General features: G+C 38.2%; 1 protein-coding gene and 1 long non-coding RNA gene across 2 annotated transcripts in view; one reads left to right on the plus strand and one right to left on the minus strand.

The window, feature by feature from the left end:
* The window catches only part of LOC104910722, an 8,823-nt gene extending 7,646 nt beyond the window's left edge, over positions 1-1,177 (plus strand). The window contains exon 4 of the long non-coding RNA XR_002114346.2: positions 1,092-1,177. This is a non-coding gene — a long non-coding RNA (uncharacterized LOC104910722). The remainder of the gene's footprint in view (positions 1-1,091) is intronic.
* Positions 1-23,572, minus strand: part of ENPEP (glutamyl aminopeptidase) — a 32,410-nt gene that overhangs the window by 2,187 nt on the left and 6,651 nt on the right. The window contains exons 3-18 of the mRNA XM_003205732.4: positions 21,977-22,108; positions 18,240-18,360; positions 16,042-16,196; positions 15,304-15,417; positions 13,388-13,522; positions 10,066-10,131; positions 8,156-8,221; positions 6,832-6,983; positions 4,680-4,759; positions 4,225-4,352; positions 4,001-4,056; positions 3,051-3,201; positions 2,197-2,270; positions 1,995-2,096; positions 1,719-1,889; positions 107-247 (exon numbers count right to left, since the gene is read on the minus strand). Coding sequence (XP_003205780.1) covers positions 107-247; positions 1,719-1,889; positions 1,995-2,096; positions 2,197-2,270; positions 3,051-3,201; positions 4,001-4,056; positions 4,225-4,352; positions 4,680-4,759; positions 6,832-6,983; positions 8,156-8,221; positions 10,066-10,131; positions 13,388-13,522; positions 15,304-15,417; positions 16,042-16,196; positions 18,240-18,360; positions 21,977-22,108 — 1,844 coding nt within the window. The remainder of the gene's footprint in view (positions 1-106; positions 248-1,718; positions 1,890-1,994; positions 2,097-2,196; positions 2,271-3,050; positions 3,202-4,000; positions 4,057-4,224; positions 4,353-4,679; positions 4,760-6,831; positions 6,984-8,155; positions 8,222-10,065; positions 10,132-13,387; positions 13,523-15,303; positions 15,418-16,041; positions 16,197-18,239; positions 18,361-21,976; positions 22,109-23,572) is intronic.

A 23,572-nucleotide genomic window follows, 5' to 3' on the forward strand; every position in this document is an offset into this window, starting at 1 on the left:
AAAAAAAAAAAGTAATGATTATAGCTATGTAGTGAAAATGTAAAGAACATATGAGAATACACAGGTGGATGTAGATCTGAAATTCCAAATGAGATCCTTAGCATACCTGTCAACTAAGTATTCCCAGTTAAGACGAATCCAGTCCCAGGCCATTGTTTTTCCATAGGTGTTATAGGAAATGTATCTCACAACTGTGAACACATCTTGGCTTTTGATGAGGCTGGAGTTGTAGACGTATTTCAGATACCTAAGAGAAATCCCATAAGAATCTATCTGTTGAAAACTGTATCAAGAGATAATAGAAACCTGAATAATTAGACATCTCTTGAGAAAAGAAGCAGAGCTTATGCATGCCAAGTTTCTTCGAAATACCTAAAAGACAGTAGTATTTCAATATTTTAATCATGCAGTGAAAACAAAGTTGGAGCAGTCAGCAACCCATCTAAACATCAGGAAGTAGTGGTCCAGGCTATAAAGATCTTAAAGGGCCATGATGACACATGCTTATGCTGAAATCTGGGCTGTTGCTCTGTTCCTGAAATCCTTATTCACACAAATGAATTAATTTGGGCACAGCATGTCTGCATGTGCTTCAGTTATTCTCCCACTCACAGCAGAAATGATTTTGACTGGCAGAGGGGGGGGACACTTATCATGCACGTGTGCAGGGCAATGAGGAGCATGGTCTTAGCTTCACAGCAGCAGCTGTAGAAGATCACCCTTCGGCTGTCATGTGCAGGGATTAAGGCTCTTTCTTTCCTATATGCTAGTGACAGTAACAATTTTCTCAACTTGTTTGCTCTTTTTCCCTCCTTAATTGTTTTAATAGTAAATTAATAGATACATTCTCCCTAATTTAGAAGTAATTCTTTATTTTCTGCAAATTTAGGTTGATCTAGATTATTAATTTATGTCCTCATCCTGATAGTGATTAGTTATCAAATGGCTTTAGGTTATGGCTGTTATGGCTACAAAAATTATGAATAGAGTTGCCTACTACCACTATTCTAATTATCTTTTATATTTACTCTTCCCGTATCTCCTATATTTCCTTATTCCATCTTGTCTGGACTTGGAACTCCTTCAAGCAGACCGTTCCATTTTGTGATATTTAAACAAGGCTCCAACAAGGAGGTAAATGGCTCCAGTGAGGACATTTGCCAGCAGCTCTGCTCTATGGTACAGCCACATGCCAAAGTGTGAGATACACTTAAAGGAACTGCTGCATCCCGGCAGAGTGGCAGCCTGGGGAGATGCTCACCTGGTCTGACAGCTGCACAGAACAGTACAGTATCCAGATTCCTGACTGCTGAATGCAATTTTTCCCATTGATGGGTTCCTGTTCCTGGTCTGGGATGAACAGTGCTCTGGAAGTCATGTCTTTCTTTTCTGATTATAGAGGAAATGTAGAAGAAGAATCTTCTCCTGATGCCTCACTATTAGGTAGCTAAAATTACACAGGGCATTGTTGGAAAAGCTGAAGGCTGTTGATCTTTTGCAGAAACTACCATGTGTACAATATCTGTTCACTAATGTATCAAGGATTTTTTTACTATAATGCAGTCTCAGAGCTGGGTGTTAAATAATGATTCTTGAGAATGTGTTGCGTTCTGCAGGCTGTAATCTGACAAAAATGCACAGCAAAGAGGAGAAATGAAAGAGAAAACAGTGAATAGTTCAGCTCTAGGGAAAGAATGATCCTTGTGCATTGAAATCACCTGTCCAATAGGGTGATGTTCATCACTGATGCCAGGCCATACAGGAGTTTTTCTTTTTCTTGTGCTAACAAAGTTTCCTGGTATGTCTTGAACATGTAATTCCATGATGACTCATTGCCTGAATTCTGCATCCCATAGCGGTATACCAGGAGTCTGAGATTTACAGCAATGCTAGAATAACAAAAAAAGTATTTTAATATTCTTCCCTCTTTTCCTGCTGGAGATTTGTGACCAAGTCACAGGCAGTGTCCTTTGCCAGGACCCATGAGAACTCACGTTTGTCCTTGTAGCCATTGCTCAAATTGTTGAGAAGCACTGTTAAGAGATTCTGCATCATTCATACTGCATGCAAAGTCAAGAACAGATGCACGAAGTAGCCTTTAAAAGAGAGGGGAAGAGATAGAAAGATTTCCCTTCTGCTTAGCACTCCTTGAATCCATCAATAATATGATTAAAAAAAGTAAAAATATTGTTCAACCTGTCCAAATGGCTTCCAGAATCACTCCAGTTCAGTTTATTCACAATGGGTTTTACCAGATAGCGAAAATATTCCTGAGGTAGAAAAAAAGAGATGGTTATTTGCATAGGTTTCATTAAATGGCAGTATATTTATATTTATAATTTATTCCCTTTCATTTTCCAAGAACTACCATATCTTAAATGAAAAGGGATACAAACACACACATGATCTTTTCAGCTCACCATGACATGTCAAATCTGAACACGTTCATGCATTTTTTCTTGCAACACTGATATGCAGGTAGAACAAAAGTCAGCCTGCTTCTCTCCAGCTTTGTCTTTGCCCCAAAATGAAAGCCAGGGTATAGCAATGGCACACTGCCATAACTTTTTCCCAAGGGTAATCTTGACTTGAGGACGTAATTATTTTAGTGACCATTACATCATGTTCAGCTTCAGGTCAACTGTCAAATCTTCTGACTGCCATGTTGAGATACAGTCATCCTTCGTGCTGAGGACGGGTGTCAGAGCTCTTGCTGCCCTGTACATACTTATTTGTTGTATGCAGGACAGCCTTAACAAACAAGTTTCTGTACAGTGACTTATGGTGATTGATTATAAGAATAAGCAGGCATAATTTATTTCCTCCAAATGCATAGACCTGAACTGGCAGTTCAGGTAATTCAGAAATCAGTGTTAAGCAGTTTTCAGCATTTATTTAAGAGTACAGTAACAAAAACTAATTACTGATAGCTCAGCAACACTGACAGCAACACTGAAAATCAATCGAACTTCAATATTATTGCCGTTACAGATTCTCAACTGTCAGATGCATTAATCCCAGGATGCAGGAATATATTTTTGCTTCATCACCTGTAACCGGGGGTAGAGATCCGTATCGTCTTCAAGCATGTCTGCGATGTAAGTCACAGCTGATATAGCTCTGTGCCAAGGCAAATAATCTGTTTCATTTATTAGGTATTTTGTGAGCTCCAGGGGAACAGAGTAATTCACAAGTCCAGCTCTGAAAAGGGAGAAAACAGAACTTCTGTTATTTTGATGGATTTGGAGAACTTGCTTCTTTAAAGGTACTGGAACACTACTCACTTTAGAAGGTCTGAAATAATAAATTTTAGGAGGTGAAAAATAGTCTGGAATGGAATCTGGGAGGTGTTTTCCAAAGACACCACTGAAAATCACTTTTGGTCAATGTCTAATTGCAGGAGCTCTTGCTGTAATGAGGAAGTTGCCCATATTATGCAGGGGCCCAGAGCTCCCAGAACTGACTACTCTAACTCCAGTCATACAAAAGAAACAGCTAGTTCTGTAGACGTCCTGAAGCATTGAGAAGCTTCAGACTTAGGGGTCGTTACCGAGCTCACCTAAGGTTAACTACATCAGTGAGTCTGGGTACAAGAGCTAGGAGTTTCCAAACACATTTCTAAGGAAGATAGCTGAGGTGGTGGTAACTTCCTAATGCCATGCTGTAGGCATTGTAGGCATTACCTCTCATTTTCTTAATGCATAACTTCTTCTGAAGTACTTCTATCATTGGTTCCTACGTGATAAAAGTACCCCTTTCTAAAACCTCTGCAACTAAAGAGGTTTTTTTTCCTCCACCAAGCAGAGGGGGAGCATTTCTCTTGACTATGTTGATACTTCAAGTTACCAATACATACTCTTATTTGCTCCTTTGAAAGGGCAACATAAGGTGAAAAACAAGACAAATTCAGAAATTTTCTTTTGGTCACTGGAGTCAATTCTAGTTAATAGAAAATGGAAAGTGAAAAACTTCTGTTGAACTCTGCAGGGAATTAGTTTACCTTGCTAAGGAAAAGGCGTCATCCAAAATCCCAGCACGGTCAGCAACTGAAAAAGTCTGTACAAAAAGAGGATGGGAGTCATCAAGAATACATGGATTATTTGCAGGAAAAAAAAAAGCAAAAAACAAAAAACAAAAAACAAACAAACAAAAAACCCACCAAACAACCTGCCTTTATAAACATCTGTTAGAGATAACCAGGTAGATTAATACTGTGACACTCACTTCATGGTTGTTGACCAGAAGATCTGCTAATGTGTCCCAATTTTGGCTATCATAATTGACACGATAGAATCCAATGTGGTCTGGATTAATGTTCAGAAAGGGATTAGCAGGTGATGTTATTGTAATTCCTGAAAAACAAACAGTGATTAGTTGGTGCATCCAGAACTCACTGGAGACACCTTGATTCCCAAAGTAATATTTGATTTTAATGAATATCAAAATAAGATCTAAGCCTCAATTTTTTATTTTTATTTTTATTTTTTTAAATGGCTTTGAGTAAACATTAGTTAGTATGGGCATTATGAACTGGATATCGACACTTGTGTTAAAATGGTGAGTTACATTGGGACAGCTGGTTTGTTAAATTTAAAATGGAGACCTCTGTGATTAGACTGAAGAAGGATACTGAAAATCTTTGTCTATTTATTACTCATGAAAGAGTCGAGGAAGTTTACCTGCAGAATCAGAGGTGTTGTAGACTGTGTAATTTGTTGAATTTCCCAGTCCCCATTTCACTGGTATATTCCATTTGTAACTGAAATTATTTAAAGGGAAAGAGAATCAGATTATATTTGAAATCAAATACTAAAAATAAGACTCCAGTGTATGCTTTTATTGGGCTAAATGTGTACATCATGTTTTATGAAGCAACTGTGTGTTTGTGCATGTATTCATCTACCAAATATCCCTCATAACTCACCCTCTCTGGCATTTTACCAATAGCTGTTGTCTATGTTATAAAGACATTTCTGTACTGTGATACTCTATTCAGAGAACAAAATGTCAGACATTGCTGTGGTATGATTGGGGCAGTTATATTCCCTGAAAAGCAAAATAAAAAGCGTTAAATGTCTGAGTGCGTTCATGTTCTAGAGATGGAGAATGAAAATAGCTTCTCTTATATTTTGTATTTATAGAAAGTTCTCAAAATGCATCTGGTGGGCTGAGAAAGGGAATAGAGTATGGTTTTGCCCAGAATCCAATGTTGATGTGTTAGTCTAAGTTACTACGGTACTTTGTTGATTATGTGCCTACAGAGAATCCTCTTTTTTTTATTTTTTAAAGGAAATCAGTATAAGTGTTAAGGCCATATCTTTCTGAATACAGCCTTCCCCTCTTGGTGACTATGCTGGAGAGGGTAATTACCCATAATCAGAGATTGTGCAGATGAATTTCTGGTGTGCTATGCTGTGTAGCTTATTATCATAACACTGGAACGTTCAGCTCTTTTAAGTAGCATCTTCATGTCATGTCACATAATAATCTAACAAGGAGCACAGCAATTAATTTAGTAAAAGATGATTGTACATGGATGACTCATGTCAGTGTTAATATGTCCAGGGCTCCGCGCAGACACCAGTTAATCTTCACAGTGCTCACTTGAAACAAGTGGCTAAGTGTTATTAACAAGTGGTTAAGTGTTATTAAACCTTTTTTTACAGAAGAGAAAACTGAAATACCAAATGTGACCTTACTTCTTACTCTTCACATCCGTGAGTAGCTACAGTGGCTTCTCAGTCTGGGCTGTGCCCCATGTCCAAATGCGTTAAGAATAGTTTGAAGGTTAGACACTAGGTCTGTAAGAGAGCCACAGCACAGCCTGACCAAGACTGTGAAGGGGCAGTCAGGGGAAGAGGATGGCAGAGCATGTTGAGAGCATACTTGTACAACCACCTACATAGTGCTGCTAAAATTATTAAGCCCTTTTGGGTAGTCATCTGCTGTTAGCATCCATGTTAGCATATTACAGTCCAACCCAGGGAGATTTTTCTTTTATATAAACACCTTGGTGACAAGTGCTATAACAGGAAAACTTGTTTACAACTGTGTATTAAATGATCAGTCGTTAATTTTCAGGAAATACCAAAATGAAGGTAATTGTATGCCCTGTTGTCTCCATGAAGAAACATCAGCTATTCTTTTGTATCTTCTAAAAATATATATATATATATATATTGAAAGGGACTTATACTCGTTGAGTTTTTACGAGTCCTCTTATGTAGCTTATTGCAATAGAATTTAGAGAGGTTATTGTTCGACCAGAAGCCTCAGTATTGAGTTTCCTCAAGAGAAAGCATGTAAAAGATTGTTTTTTTAAAATGGCTTGGAAATGCATTTAATAGGGGAGGGATTTTATTTAGTTTTCATTATATAGTCTTGGGATTGCACATGGAAATGCTTTTTCCAAGCATCAGATATAATAGCTGTGTTCTCCCACATGTTGAGGGGTGTGCTATGTGCGTTCCTGATGTGCTATGCTGCAGTTACATATTTGCCCAGTAGCACTATTTTAAGAGCACAGGATTTCAAACTTCTTTTTCTTTTGAGTATCAGCATTCAGGGGAGGACTCTTTCAAGCCAAACAAGCTTGAAACAAGCAGGCAGATCAGGATACCAGACCTGAAATTTTCAGAGGATAAAGCATATACAAGACTTAATAGTTTTCACTGCTTAAATCAAAACCCTGCATCCAGATACTAAGTGGCTTGTCTCTGCTATTAAAAAAAAGAAAGAAAAAAAAGCACTAAATTTGCCAAGAAGGAGCGTAGTGCTGCCTATTTGTATATAAGAGGGTATTTTGGACAGGTATTTACAGTAGGGTCTTACCCGAGGTCAGAAGGAGGATACGAAGCATCTGCATTGGGATCCAAGAGAAAACGTTTCTGTATGAGTACTGAATTACTTCCCATCTCCAAAACAGGGTAGCCCATCTGCCTTGTCCACGTGTCCATGACTTCGCTCACAGGTTTATTACTTGCCTGTGAATGATAGGAGAAGGTTGCAGGGCAAAAAGCAAACTCAGGCCAAAGAGAAAAAGAAAAACAACAACAAAAAACAATCTCTAATAGAAAGAATTATCTAGAAACTTGAGCTCAGACAGAAGAAATGAGAAGTATGTAGGAAGGAGACTGGCTGGTAACATGGGCAAGAAATACTGAGGTCTCTTTGGGGGGGAGGCCTTATAAGCTGCTCTCTCTCTTTTTTTTTTAAAGTAATAGAACAGGATAGGAAGGACATAAAAAGACTTCTTAAAGCTAGAAGTTGCATTGCAGTGTGCTTTGTTTCAAGTGTGAATGGGCAGCTGCTGTTATCACCAGCAGCTAAACTAATGTAAGATTAGTCTGTTCTGTGGACCAAGAACTTCTATTCAAAAGGCTAGAGCTGGAGAAAGTTGTTTCTGCCTCCTCAGACTGCTGAGTGTGAGGAAAGGATTATGCTCTGCATCCTTTTTTAGATAAGCTTGGTGATGTGAAGATGCAGAAAATCAGAGAGAGCGTGTAGTTGAGTAGGAAGAAGCATGAGATCAAGAAGAAAAAGGGAATTAGAAAGGGGACACAAGTGCAACTTGGGTTGGATGTGTATCCACCCTGAAGGAAGGAAAGGAAAGGAGATAGCATTAGGGAAGAACCTGGTTATGTAGGTAGGCTTCTAGGGGATAATGAGATAGAAAGAAACAGGTCAGCAGTAAAGAAAGGGAAAGATCAGAAAGTGGTGTGGCACAGAACAAGCCTGCTGAGAATTGGAAAATAGAGATGGAGACAAGCACCAAAATTAGTTGATGATTTACAGTATTGAGAGCTTTCAAACACATGAATCTGGTTAGAGATGACTGAGGTTGCTGTGTGTGTGTGGTGAATGAGGAGTGTTTTCACCATCAAATGAGTTTGAAATGCAGGAGGGATGTTTCAGAAGCAGGCTGTTTGTTAACAAGACCTCTTTTCTTTTTTTCTTATTCCACTCCCCACACTCTTGTGCCAAAAATAAAGAAATAATATAAAGTTCCTAGAAATAAGTTATGCTGTAATATGCTGGGAGGCTGCCTAGCTTATGATCTCTCATTGACAGAACAATCAGAATATAAAATGTTTAGGAAATTGAAATCAGTAGAGTGAGACCTGAAACTTGTATAAGTGAGAGTTTGGATACATACCATTTCTAGAGCTTCCCAGAAATGTTGTGTCTTGGCATTCTGGAAATGGTGGTTCTTCAAATATGCCTAAAGGGAGGTAGAAGACTGTAAAAATACTATCAGTTCTTTCTTTGTCTCCTGTGACAACAGTACATGTATTCAAATAGGATCGGTTGCATGGAGTATCTGTGGGTGACATTTTACTGAACCTGGAGAGACCTTGAGCTATTTGTACAGTGGTTTATTTCTCCATCTTTACAGGCATCATTCACTACAACAGAGTTCCTGTACAATATCCGTGGAATGTTTTAGTTTGTTCTAAAAAAGGAGATGTGTTGCCTTAATTTCAGGAGTACAGGAGGCAAACAGTTGCTTCTAGCTTTGCCTAAAGTGAAAGTATGGAAAAGTTCCTCAGAAATACTGAAAAGTCTGTTAAATAAAAAGAAGCATTTTCTAGTGATAATGTTGTAGGTGGGAAAATATTGAAATACTTTAAATCACTCATAATACATTATGATTTATTTATCTATATACACACTCCTGCATATATATCTACACATATTTTCCAAACAAGAACTTCACATCTTATGAAAAATTTTTTTAAGTATATCCATCACAAGGAGAAAACCAGCAAAGTCAAAAATAACATTAGGGAAGATAAAGTTGTTCATTGAAGAGATGTTTCTGTCAGAGCATAAAGCTGCTTGATACATCCATCTTGTATTACCACGATTAAATGGATTCATATTCATTTGATAAACTTCCTTTTTATGTATCCCATAATGATGAAAATCAGCACTTTTTGTGTGTTGTTTGTATTTCATTTGAATAGATAGCAACATGCTCTGCTGCAATTTTCTGTATAACGAAAGAGGTTGTTATAATGGGGAAGCTATTTCAGGAGATTTCACTAGGTGTGGAAGCAGAGAAATCTGGTCACCTCTAAGCTGTGGTGAAAATGGAATAAAAAAAATATAGCATTATAAGAAATAATGTTGTATCTGCCAGCTTTAAACACTGTTCCTATCTTGTGCCCTTTCTGTCAGTTTAATGCGTGCTTTCCTACCCTGTCAACTGGATCTCATGAGGTTTAGTCAGTAGATGGTGCTGTTTGTCTCGTTGTTAGCTGCAGCTACCTATTTTTGTGTTTTGGAATCTGAGTAAAGAAGCTTTTATCTTTTGTGGACAAGGTGGTTTTCCTATATCATAGGACTGTCCTGACTGAATGTATGAAAGGAAAAAACAAGGAAGATACAACTTTCCTGTAGCTGCTCATAAATGTGCTTTCCAGAAGGGGAAGAACTAAAAGCATAATTGGTAAATCTGCACTGTAACTTTCCAGAGACATCAAATGTTGATTCAGTGGAAAGAGCAGATAACCTTATTTCTGGATGGTCTCCTCTATGCTATTTTCAATTTCTGTAGTTTAGTAGCACCACATTTTTTTCCTGCAAGAGAGAAAACTATGAACTGGACAACGTCTTCCTTTTCTACTCCCAGTTGCTTCTGCTCCCTTGGGCTGGGTGCTACAGCATCAAGTCTTGGAACGTGGAGCAGCTTACATCTGTAAGAGTTTTATTGCAAAGGTGGCTGGGGTTGGCTAGTCACATAAAGCTGCAGACATGCTTTACAGCTGAATGCAGGAATTCTAGCTGACAATAGGATCAACCCAACAGTTTAAGAAGTTCCTCTACTATCAGCTGTCATAAATTTTGGTTCTTATTGGCAGACTATCAAATCTTCCTGCAGTTTGCATTCCTATTTTGTAGGAGAGTGGAGCTTTACCTTGACATTGTCCACTCAGCACTGAAATAAGCTGAATGTTTCTCCCACTAATAGCAGAATTTTTCATATTCACTTTTTGAATAATGGCTTTGCTACTGCCCCATGAGGAAGGGCTGCTTTCCTGGCACGTTTTGGTGCCATCATACCTGACACCCTTTCTGGAAGAGTTCTGGTGTAATCCAGTCTTGTAGCATCCTGAGAATTGATGCACCCTGAGGGGAAAGGGAAGAAGGTCATTCCACACTGCTTTAACATTGCATTTACATTCACCTGAAAAGCAACATATGAATGAATATTTTATAAAGCAAAAGTAGAAACTATCCGTCTGACAAAGGGTGTGTTTTATCTCATTCCTTTGCAGCACTGCCTGCACAAAACTGATTCTGCGTGTCAGAGTTGATCTTTTCAGTGGTCAGATGCCTGCTGCTGGGGGTGACTATCCCACCACACTGCCTGTTAGTACAACTAGGGCTCCCTGTTGCACTTCAAATAGGAGCCAGTCCCATCCAGCCCAACAGCATGAATAAGGAAGTGAGTTCTACTGAATGCCCAGCTGGTAGGGAACTAACACACTGCAAGTCTGGGGATATCACATAGTGTGGATGTCAGCTCCATATTCAGAATGAATTTTGCAGATCACTGATGTAAAAGCTTTAGTTTCTGAAGCAGGGTAGAACTAGGATCAGAGAAGTGACTGACTTTGGTGTCACAGAAATAACTAGGACCTCGAAAGAAGAAAGAAACAGAGGGAATACAGATGAAAGAAGCAGAGAACAGTGAGGGTCAAAGAACAATGTAGGCAAAAAATGAGGAAAGTGAGAAGCAATGCAACACAAATCTAAAATGCAAAATATGATTTGAGGATTAGTGTGTTTTCATTTTCTCAAATAAATCAAAGGACAGTTGAAAGCCCAATACTATGAATGATTTAAAAATCCAGTTGTCCCATGAAAACATAAATGCTACATATGAGTTCTTGGTAAATCCTGTCTCCTTTCTTTATGTGTCTGAGAATAAAAACTTGGCTGCACTTTTCTAAGGAGAGTAACTGAAGAGGTATGTCTCAGAACCAGCTATTGTTGTGAAGTCAAGGTGATTAGTAGATGATACTTTTTCTGATATAGTAACTTAATTTTATTTGACACACAGTGTGTTCAGTAAATGGTTGAATGAAAGTTAGCCGCTAATGAATATCTGTTCTTTCATAAGGCTATTGGTGATTAACTCTGATCATAAGGCTCTGTGTGTGCAGGAGGGTATCTCAGCTTTATCTATCAGCCACTTCTTATGTGATATAATCTCTCACAGACCATCCCTTCCCATTTATGATAAAAATCAGAGGAGAATTATGCACTTGTGCAAGCATTTGGGGCCAGTGGAGTCTTATTTTCCTTTAAATTGCAATGTATAGTTAGTTGACGTATCTTAATACAGTTGCTTTTCAGTCTTTTCTCATGTCCATCCTTTGAAGTTAATAACAGAGTGCATATGAGGAAAAACCCTTGCTAATAAAATTACTAGTTATAGGAACCCCAGTGTTTTCTTCTCTATATTACAAATATTTGGGAAGATTCAAGAAAACAACCTTAACTTGAGTAGCTGACATCTGATGATATCTCTATTTCTTTGATTGAGTTAGAGTGATTATCAAGCTGTATAGAGAAAATGTGGAACTTTTAATCCTAAGCTTCTTTGGCTGGGAGGTTCTGAAACTGTGGGGCTCCCAGGAGAGAATTTCCAGCAGAACTCCTAAATATTTGTTTTCTAGAAAGGTAATCAATGCTTGAATTACAAAGGTTAAAAAAAAAAATCATTATTATTTTAACAAGACTTTCTGCATTAAGAGGGATGATTAAACTGGAACACAATTATTTATATTAATTCTGCATTCACCCATCTCTGTTCTAGTATGGTTTTCCTAGTGCATAATGCTGTCCTGATCGTGCAGAAGCTAGAGGTTCATTTACAGAACACACTACAATGGCTCCACAAACCCTGAGGCATTTCATTAGACTTCTAGGATCGTATAAGCCTTGTAATTGCTCTGGTAAAACTAACAGAACATTCCAAATTATGCTTTATTTGCTTATTGATGGATATTATCATGAGGAGATTGTTTTTCTAAGAAAAATGCTAAAGAGAAGCCAAAATAAGACCAAAAAGAAACAAGTTAATTTTGTCATGCATTTATATATAAATACCAACAGTAATTTGAGCTAAATCTACGTGAAGACTTTCTCATTCAAGCCAAATTATATCCCAAGCCAAATTATATCCCAAGCAGAATGTTCCCAAACAATGCATGAGTCCTCAAGTGTTTTTAGCTTTAAAAAAAAAAAAAAAAAAAAAAAAAAAGTGGCAATTATCTAGGCACAAGAGATGAGTTAAAGCTATGATTTTTTTTCTCTATTTTTTTTTTCCAGACTGCGCAAAAATGTGCCTCTTGCTTAGGCAATAAAATACATTTTGGTCCTGTGTATTTGATTTAACTCTGGATGTTTTCTTGATTTTCATTAGCTTGATTTAAGAACGTCAGTGTTATACAACATAGGTTTTCGAATGGTTTATGATTTGTGTGTGAGGAATTTATGATGCAATATATACTGATTGTATTGTTGGATAGAGGATTTAACAGTTGAAAACAGAAAAGTGATGGAAATGGATGGATCAAGTCTAGCTAATAAAGTAATACCTATGGCTATAGATTTTAGCTGAAGCACGAGTAAGCTAAAATCAATGAAATACATACTTTTTCTCTAGTTGGAATGAGAACTTGGAGAGGAGCAAGTGGGACTTAACAATGGTGGATTTTGCATGTTCAGTGAAAACATCAGATAGAAACCACAGATAATCACAAGGAAGCTGTCAATACAATCATGTTTATCAGCATCGTAAGCAATATGGTATGGGATATGACTGGTTGAACTCCACAGCAGTCAATGAACTGTGAATTTAACATCTTCCTGTTCAGGGACAGTGCTTGTAGAGTCTGGAGGTAGCCCATATTTGTTCAGACTTCTAGGGTGCCTGAGATCCTTTGAGCAAGACAAGATGAAAAATTACTTTCCTATTTTAACTGTCTGATTCCCTGCCTTATTTCCTAAAAATAGAGTTGCCCCAGGGAAGATAGAGAGTGGACACATGGACTGCCTTTGTATTAGACTGTGTCTTGACTTAACTGACCTGCATCAACACATAAGGCGATGGGAGAGGGAGCTGCTTAGTGACTGGCTTAACTTAATTTGAACTCTAGTATTACTGGTAGCAGATCCTGCTGGTATCAGTGACTACTCTCACCATCATTTTTGATTGAATCATCCGTGATAACAGGGAACATCCCAGAGAAAAGCTCTGTGCAAACACAGCCCCTGCTGGCTTAGGAACTGTGGCTATGAACTCTGACTTTTATCTCCTCTCCTAAGCCTCCACTTTCTTTGCAGCCAAAGTCACTGCAGGAGGATGTCTTACCTTACTGTAGGATATCCCATCAAACACAGAGGTGATTTCAGCTGGGGTTGATACATCAACCACAATTGGGTGGGAAGAAAGCAAAGAGTCATCCTTCATTACAGGAAGAACATCATCAATTAAAACCTGTTCAAGCTGAGGAAGAAAGTGTTAGAGGATTAACAAAGCAGGACTGTATACTTCACAAAATAAGTAACTTGAGCTGCAGCTTCTCAAGGGAAGGCATTTGGAAATGGAATGAAATGTCACATCCTATAAAGAGGACTTGCAAGTTCATAGTTTATCTCTGAGATGACAAGGATACAATTTTTCCTTAACTATGATAAATCACCTTTTGCAAATCCCATTTCCCATGTGTATCATACCATATTAAAGCCCCCAATTGGCATAAAAGAAGTCTTTGTTATGGATTTGAGCAGTGTGACAATATCTCAAAGCATTAGGAGTTCCTCTTGCTAAAATGGAGCTGGGGGAGAGGGAAGGAGGTTTCTCCATTGTAGTGGTAATTATCATTTTTTAAAAGATAAAATAATCTGCAAGCAAAATCCCCTTCTTCTTAACTAACATTGGTACAAGACTAAATTTCAATTTAGTTTTCCTCTCCTCATGCTTTATAGGATGAAAATGCTGAAATGGTGCTCAGTCTTAAATGAATATGACTTTTACATATGAAAAGGACTTTTAAATTCTAGGCTCAGTAATGAAAATTGTTATTTCTTGTGGAAGCAGAACAACAGATCTACTACTTCAAAGTCCAAAAGAAGTGCAAAAATGATTTTTGCCCTCAGTCTCACATGACGAAATAAGAAGAAATATTTGTGGAGTAGCAGATAGGTGTTGCCTGCTCCAGTCATCGCTAGACTGCATGATGGGCTTAAGCTCTGCAGCACCTATCCAATTTCCTTCCAGGGTATGTGTTGTACATTTTCTAGTATATAGAATGTCATTACTCCTGGTCAACTAGGGTAAATGATTATCATGTGCCATCACATTTGTTTGGCAGAAACCTCACTTTCCTTGCATACTGCTATCATTCCTCACAGTGATTATTTAAGGCTACACTTTTTGTCTGGAAGCCCTGGAAGCAACTGGAGTTGTTTTTGCTGCAGCTAGCACCACAGGCCATTCACTGTCACTGCCTAACTTTACACTGTGCAGATTAGAGGAAGTTCAAGTTGTGAAGAGTTACTACAGCCAAACAACCTAAATAAGTGAGATTCTCTATCTTCCAGTGCTGGATCTTTGAACAACCTTACAAGAGCTCTAAGGCTTTGCACAGAATCCACCTAGGTATCGTCTGCCAAAATAATAACTAAATACTTCACTTGTTAGAAGGAATAACTGTTCCCACTGGACTAAAATTTTACAAAGTTTATTTTGATTAGTTTCAGACTATAGTGTAGGGAGGTAGAAATGTTTAATCCAACTTTTTCTTTATATTGCACAGTACCACACTGCTGTTGTGTTTTTTTTTTAATCAATATATTTTAAGTTGCCATCATTGTTGCCTTATTCTTATGCTGTAGCGGAAATGCTAAGTTATGGCTTGAACCAGTGATTGAGCACCTAGTGGGAAGGCAGGGCCAACCCAGGGAAGCTCAGGTGCAAGCAATGCACCTGAGTAACCAGGAGGGATGGAGCCAGAATCCACTCCTTCCCAGATCTCATTTAAGTGCTGGCAGTGGAGGGAAGGGTGTTCTACTGGAGATCTCTGCCTACTGGAGGCCTCCTGAGAGTAAGCAGATTATTTATTTTATGTCTGCTGCATTTGAGCATATCCTCACTTGTTGTAGCCTAAGACTTTGCTACTCTGCTATCATTGCTGTGCTTTCCATCACATTATAGCATTACATGCGCACTTCCAAAATGCTTCCCCCCCCACCCCTGGCATCCCTCTACAAGACAGAAATAATTACCATTTGCCATTCTGGTTCTGCAACATTTACTCCCAGGTACTCAAAGTAGCTGGCAAATCCCTCATTTAACCACAAGTCATCCCACCAGTCCATCGTCACAATATTCCCAAACCACTGTAATTATAAACATTGAAAGAAGTAGTTTTAGCTGAGTATAAATGTACATTTCTGTATTTCACATCTTCACATAGCATATTTGTTTACATTTCTTGCTGTTGCCAGATGAAAATTATCCTAATTCTGGGGTTTAAGTTGGAATTCAGTCCTTGCCTGATGTTAAAAACTTTTTATTATAAAATTACATGTTATTGGAGAGATTGCTAATGATTCATATGCCATGAGAATATTTTTAGTTTCTTCCTCTTGATTTGATGATTTGTGCTTGTACAGATATGTTTTCAGACAGCCTCCAGAGTGTATAGTTGTTCCTGTTTGCTTGCCCAAAAGAGACATCTGCACATGCAAATTAGTTCATTTAAGACATTTCAGACAGATTTTCATAAGCTGGCTCACTATGTGGACCCAAGCATTTAATTTCCTGAGAAAAATTCAAGGGCAGTATAGTAGTCCTGGTAGTGTGAAGTTCTAACAGGGAGTGCTTTTAATATGTTTGCAATCAAAGTGTGAGCACACAAAGAGTATCCCAAGATGTGATTAATTAATGCAACTTTCCCAATTTAAAAATTACTACTACACATTTTAAACACTTTAAAAAATGAACTGTGTCCTAAAACATACCTGATGAACAAGCTCATGGGTTACCACAGCTGCCACTCTCTGTTGATTGGAACTGGCAGACTCATTGGGATCATAAAGTAAGTTTGTTTCTCTGTATGTGATCAGTCCCCAGTTCTCCATAGCACCTGTTCCAAAATCTGGAATAGCTATTTTGTCTGTACAGAAAGAAAGAGAACATGATTACTACTATATCTTTTAAGCCAACTGAACTACTTCTTTCTTCTTTTTCATAGCCTGTTTTGCTATGAAGTGCTATGCATGTTTTGCACGTATGGTTCTGGCTTACTGCTGTGGACTGAGTCCATAATCTTTGCTTAAGAAGCACAGGACTGGCCTATAGAAGCAGAAAGCAAGTGCCTGAGTTCTGTTGGGATTAACAGAGCTATGATCAGTTGCACTAGTTGAGGATCTGTCTTGAGACAGGATGCTATGCCATCTCCTGAGAGCATGCATATCATACCTTACTTAATTTTGGCTCCAGAAATTAATAGTATTATCTGGGGATATGCTGTAGGCAGTAAACCACTTGAAACTAACTGTGGCATAGTGAGGCATGTCATTGTTTGTCACTCTGTTGTATTAAAGATATTTATTGATGTGTTAACTGAAGTAAATCCCCCATGCAGTGAACAACATCTGCTTCTACTCCTGACGATTTGTGAGGGTCACTCCTTCATGGTCAGTAATCAATACAGGTTTAAATGAGAATTGTGAATTAAATTGGACTGGCATTTTCTTCTGCAGATAATGACTACAACCTTTCTATTCAAGTGAGTGAAAAAGTACAGATGGATTTTAAACTGTATAGAACAAACAGCCATCACTCCACCCTAATAGAAGACAGAAATTAGTAATTTTAATTTAGACAAAATGATTATAGAATCAAAGGCAATAGTCTGGTAGGGGCTTCACAGAGTGTCAAAATGAGGATTGCAAGGAGAATGGCAATGCCAGAAGCTGTAACTCAGGAAGAAATATCTCAAACATTTTGCAGAAACAAATGTGATTCATCTGGTTTGATCTGGATGACTTCTAATACTGAGGGAACAATGCAGTAATTGAATTGAATAAAAAATTGTGATACAAGTTGACATACAACAAGTAGACGTGAGAAAAATTACAAGAGCATTTGTCCTCTGATACTGCTGACCTGGTGTTTCTAGCCCTGGAATGCAGACAGACCGCTAATCATGTGCAAAATCATCAGGCATTTATGGAAATGGAAGCTTGGTTATGCAGCATGAGATGTAGTCCCAACTATTAATAGGGACCAGTGTACAAAATGACAGCGTACTGTTCTAGCTTTCCTAATTCACTTTTTGTTGAAATGCAAATGGATATTTCCAGTAAACTCCTCCAATGTTTTGAAAGGAGGTAAGTATCTATCATTAAAGTAATGTAAGTTAGACTGTTAGATGGGTTTATTTGTAGTTAAGAGGCTAGGGAAAAATGTTGAAGTTTATGAACCTGTTTGAATTACCTCTTTGGAGATTTTAGGAGGGGATGTTTCCAATGCATTTTCACAACTTAGTTTACATTCCTGATTTTATTACTTCAAACTGCATAAATCAAGTCCACAGTCCATATAGCCCAAGTTGAAGGATGCCCAGTGGTACTTTATTTTTTAGCTTATTTTGTAATCATGGGCATCATCTGATACTTTACCTGCTCTTGTTTTGCTCTGTCTTTTGTCAGTCCAGCAGTAGCAACTTTGAATTATACACTGGACTACATTACTCTTTCTAAGATGTGGTTACATACCCACTTTGAGATTAGTAAATAGTATGACATACTCTCTGGCAGTTTATATTTTTACTTATCTCATGGCTGACTTTTTTCCAGAAGTCCTCATGGAAGTGATACATGTTTTTCTCAAAGTTAATCTGGCTTTATTTTAGCTCATGATGTTCCTCTGCTGATGTCACCAACGATTCCTCTGATTTTCCACAAGTCACTCTAAAATAACTGTGCCAGGATCAGTTCATCTGTGAGAACTGCTAACTGAATTGTTACTGACACCAACTCTCTTTCCATGATATTGAAGAACTACATAGGTACAATTTTACATCCTGAAAGAATATTAGCAGGTAGTAACCAAACACTTTCATGCTTTGTTTTCCACCAAAGCCCAGGAAACAGTAGGAGAAACATAATGACAGAGAATTAGCAAAATGAAAAATGTAAGTACTAATAATCACCTAGTTTTGGAAGAGAGTAGCTCAAATTAAAGTACTTTTCAAAGAAGTCAAACACAATTTTTGTTACATTTGCTGCATATTCTGCCGTGTGTAATTGCTGTGGCTGGGCGTAAACTCTCAGCTGTAAAATAGAGAGAGACAATTAGAATAGTCTTCAGTTAAGAGGAACCAGAAGGTAGAAAGCATTGAAAAATAATTCAACACACACACCTATAACACTGCATTTTTTTCTCTAAGATACTGTCCTGAATGTTGAATTCTATCTCCTGACGTTCAAAAAAAATTAAATACCACTTTGTTTTAAATGGCAAATGATATATATTTTTTTCAAATCTCATACATAAGAGAGACAAAGTCAATGTTATCTGAGCATGCTGCAAAACTGGTAAGACCCCTTTCCAGAAGCTGGCAATGGCCATCTCCCCACTCAAAGCTTGGGTGAGGGCCCGAGTGCCTTACCAGCCTCCCCTTCTTTAAGGCCTTGTTTTCTCAAGAAGGATACCTGCACAAGTATCCTAATGGAAATCCTCTTGATCTGATCTGCTCATTAATTTGGCCAGATCTCATCCCTTTCAGAAGGCACATCTTTTAGCTCTGTGTGCAATGGGGGATCATTTCCATGCTCCTTTTGCATATCTGAACTTTGATGAGGGCAAAAAATGGTGTCTTGAGTGCTGGCTTTTCCACCCTTCGATTTGGTGTCTGAGGCTGCTTTGACTGTCACTGTCAAATAATAGGAAGCCTTGATCCCAGGAATCCTTTCAGTATCCATAACCATGATGAGTAGTCCTACAGTGTGAAAGGGCCTTTTGAGACATTATCTCCATGCTGGAAAGACAAATTTTCCCTTCAGGACTCAAGAAGAGCCTTTTTTTTTTCCCCCTCTAGATTTCTTTGTCCAAGTACTCCTAGGTATATAATCCTAGAGCTGAACTGCAGCGCTGTGCCTGCAGGAACTGTGGGCTGTCCTCTTCCCTGTCCCTGAATATCTGCGGTGTTGAGTGAATTTTCCGGCTTTGGGATAGCTGGTACATCTTTTTGTAGGCTCTGTGTCTCTTATAAATGGGCCACATTCTTCTGGCTGTGTTTGTGTGGGTTGTTTACTCCTCAGTCCTGTCTTACAGCCAGGCATTTAGGATCCAAACAGAGCAAAGGAGCTGCCCTACACTAGGAGCCTTCTTTGAGCCTGACAACATATTGGTCTCAATACCATGAAATTACACTTCCTCCAGTGAAAGGATAGGAAAGTGATCAGAAATAAGAAAGGAATTAAAAAAAAAAAAGAAAAAAAAAAAGGAAACCAAAAAAAGCTTATGAAATTCAATCGGGAATCCATCCCAGCCAAGGGATTTCCCTCAGGGTCAGTTTGCAATTACAATCTGTAATTTCTACTTCAGTAAGCTCTTTACCCAATTTAGCAGTCTTCAGCCCACTAGCTGATTCATATTAATGGGTTCTGAAACCTTCAGTGTGCACTAGAACTGACTTTGAGTTTCAAATCTCTTCTTGTAATCTCTTCTGTGATTTTCTGGAGCAGGTATTTGATACCTGACAGATAATTAGATCAGGAGAGTTGTTTCCAGCTGTGGGCATGTTTTCCACCATGGATTCTGTTAAGGTCTTTGCTAGGGAAATGATTTTCAGGGCTGATGGCAGAGTTTTTAAATAATGTATTGTGAGTGAGTTACATGCTGTTGTTTATGACAGAAATATATGGATCATGTGGATATATGGATAATTTCCATTAGATGATTTGTTGCTAACAGTTTATATAGCAAACTATGGAATGTTCTTCCCAACAGTCAACAGATCTGAATATCTCATTGCTCAGCTAAGCAAATCCATAATCTTCCATAATCTGGAGCGTGGCATGGATGAGCACTTAGTAAGTGAATTTGTATATCTAGCAAGCAAAGTTTTCCACCTTCTTCAGCATTTGTCTTCAACAATTCTTTTTTGCATTGTGGGTTTTTTTTTTTTTTTTTCCTACAACACTGTTCTACGAAAGTTCTCTTCAGTTTTCTTTCAGATGATGAAGAATAGGACACAAGGAAATGGTCTCAAGGTGCACCAGGGGCAGTTTATATTGGGCATTATGAAGACTTTCTTCAGGGAGAGTATGGTCAAGTGTTGGATGGGCTGCCCAGGGAAGAAGAGGAGGCCTCATCCTTGGAGGTATTTAGGAACCATGTGAATGTAGCAGTAAGGGGCATGCTTTAGTGATGGGACCTGGTATATTCAGGTTGATCTTGAGGGTCTCTTCCAATCTAAATAATGCTATGGTTCTACAGCTCCAAAATTCTTGTTTTTGAAATATCTAAACTCTAGAGGATATCTATTGGGGCCAAAGAATCAAAGTCCTTTTCCTGACAGTGAATGGAGCTGCCAAGCCAAAGAGCATCTTGTTAACAGAATCATGCTGCTGAACATCCTAAAACTCTCATATTTTGCAAGCAAAACCAAATAGCAGGTATCTAGGAATATTGCATCACTATCTCAAGGCAGACTCCATTTCTTTGACTAAGTATAATTTGGCTTCAGTTCAGTTGTCAAGAATTAGAATAAGTTTACAGCATGATGCTAGCAGAGGTGCTGAGGGTGGAGGCCTCTGCACAATGCTATGCTAGGAAGTCTTTACTGAAAGCTGGGTCAGCACTCTGGTGCTTTACACAACGCAAATTTTCATATTGATTGACAGCCTGAATTTGCCATCCTTTGGACAGAGAAACTCAGAAGCAGCCTGCTTGCTAAGGGAGGAATGACATAGCTGGGGCTATGCTCTAGCTTCCACGTGTTAGAAGAGGGAAGAGCTGCCAGCTGGACCACAGGAGCACATGTCACACTGTTGAGGGGAGAGAAGGGGAAGCATTCAGGTCATACAGCTCTAGCATCACCCTCTGTTTCACGAGGAAAAACAATAAACCTATAAGTAAACAACAGTGGGCTGAGCATCCCAGACTACTTTTAGGCTAAGTAGGAGCTTAGGTTGAGCAGCAAATTCTTTCTATGCTGTTAGTTTGAGATTCAAACTTATCTACTTATGCCTGATCAGTTGCACCTTCAGAAGATTTTTACTGAATCCAAGCCAGAACTGGATTGAAGCAGTTGTTTCTGTTGCATCTAAATCAAGGAGCTTGGCTTTTATGGATTCAGATTCAAACATACATCATTAGGGTACCTGTCAAATACTCAGGCACTGTCACTTCTGTATGTGTTTGTACTTGCTACGTGGCAGCTACCTTTAGCTACTGTTGCAAAACGAAGAATATTGTAGCAATGTGCAATTGCACATAGCATGGTAGTTCTGTGTTACCATTGCTGTGAATAGGACAGACATCGCACTCAGTATGTATTCATACCTCTTAAGCTTCTAAAAACTACAGAGTGTTTGCATCTCTGTGTATCTCTTGCATCCTTGGGTTTCTACATTCCGTTAGCCTCTGGGTTTCAAGTTGAGGATGAGATTGGAACACTCGTGTTCCTTCCTCCCCCGTATGCCTGTATGAGAGGTATCAACTGGGACCTCACTGAGATGGGAGAAAGACTGAAAAATACTGCACGTAAAGAAGACTGGAGGGACCATTGTGAACACTTAGTTTGATCTGCCATCTAAAACACAGTATAGGAAAGGAAAAAATCCTGCTTATGTTATAAAAAGAGCTGATTCATTAAAAATAAAAGTGCAAATTACAGTATATCTGTCATCTGAATTGTGTTTGCTCTGTAATAGAACTTACAGGTATTCCGCTAGCAGATCTTCTCTCCACCCACTCAAACTGGTGCACTGCAAAGCATACCAAGTAAGTGCTCATGGGAACTGACTTCTGAAAAGTTGTCCGATTCCAGCCATTACCCAGTGATACAGTTTCCTGCAGAAATGAAGAAAGAATTGATTATGAAATTGCAAATGTATGCAAAAGAGAGTATAATATTTTTATGAGGGGTAAGACTACATAGATATGATAAATCACATCTCCAGATTTACCTCTTTTGGCATCCCATTTCTGATGGCATGAGAACAGACAAAATACACAAAAAGAGACTTTGTTTTTCTCCGTTACATAAGTTTACCTGATTCTAATTTTGCAACAGTGATTTGAAATCATTCACATGCAAAGGAATTTTGCCAGCAGGAGTTTTACTGTATTTCAATATGTTGTGTTCTTGAAATAGTTGCATAAAATAATATCCCTGCAGGCAGGCCAGAGGAAATGCTGGATTCTGTCCTCTTTTAAATCTGTGCAACATGTAGGCATCAGGGAGTGCAGATATGTTAATTAGGTTAAAGTCTGCACTAATAAATCTATCTTGAACTCGTTAGCACTGATAATTGGTGGGTTGTTTAAGACATGATAGTAGCTTTTACTTTGTATATTAATTAAAAAACACTCTAGGTTTTCTCAGCTGAACTATGTAAACAAATTCATAATTTTTTTTTATGTGATTCATCCTCTGAATACTAATTTCTGCTATCCATTATCTACTATTAACAGTCTGATAATTTTTTGAGCTTCTGTCTGGATGACTAAAATAGGAGAAAGGCAAAATGTATAGAAGACACTAATCTACTGGAGATTCAGTACTTTATGAGGTTCATTTGTTATAAATGCAATGTAAATAAAGCATACAAACTGGATTTTTTTTTCACAGATATATTCACAATCTACTTTTCACTATTTGATTCCAATTTACACTGAAAAAATGTTAAACAAAATTCACTCCAGTGAGAAATGAAAATGAACTGTACATGGTCCTGACTTTGTTGAATTGATTTTGCCAGATGGATATAAAGCTCCACACAACCAAAGCTGTTATGGAATACGTAACATACAATGTGTCCTGTGCTACGCTACATCTATTGAATTGATTCCCCAGAGATCCCTCACCCCAGAGCAACTGATCTTCTAATCTCACCAAGTGAAAAATGGTCCCACTGTTGTCTTTTAGTCAAACCCTAGTATGAATGCAGCATCATGTTTCCCTGTCTGTATTTGGATTTTAGCAAATTAATTAACAAGTGGTACCTAGCCCTTTGAAAGCTTAATGTTTGTACTGGGGATAAGATCCACACTTTAAGATTTAAAGTAAATCTCAAAAGCTACTAAATCTTGAAAACACCTGGTTTTACACCCTCACATCCCATGCTGGTGCCCTCACTTATTTGAGGTCTTTAAGGAAAGCAACCACAAATGCTCTCCTTTCACATGTGCTGTTTACGAAAGCACCTGCTTCTCTTTTGGGTATCTTAAAAATATTTATAATAACAATAGGTTGGATATTTAAATTTGCAAGAGGTCTGTGAGTCTCTGCTGTGTCAGATTGGTAATAGTTAA

The sequence above is a fragment of the Meleagris gallopavo genome, chromosome 4, assembly GCF_000146605.3.
Source record: "Meleagris gallopavo isolate NT-WF06-2002-E0010 breed Aviagen turkey brand Nicholas breeding stock chromosome 4, Turkey_5.1, whole genome shotgun sequence".
In the NCBI taxonomy this organism is placed as follows: Eukaryota; Metazoa; Chordata; class Aves; order Galliformes; family Phasianidae; genus Meleagris; species Meleagris gallopavo.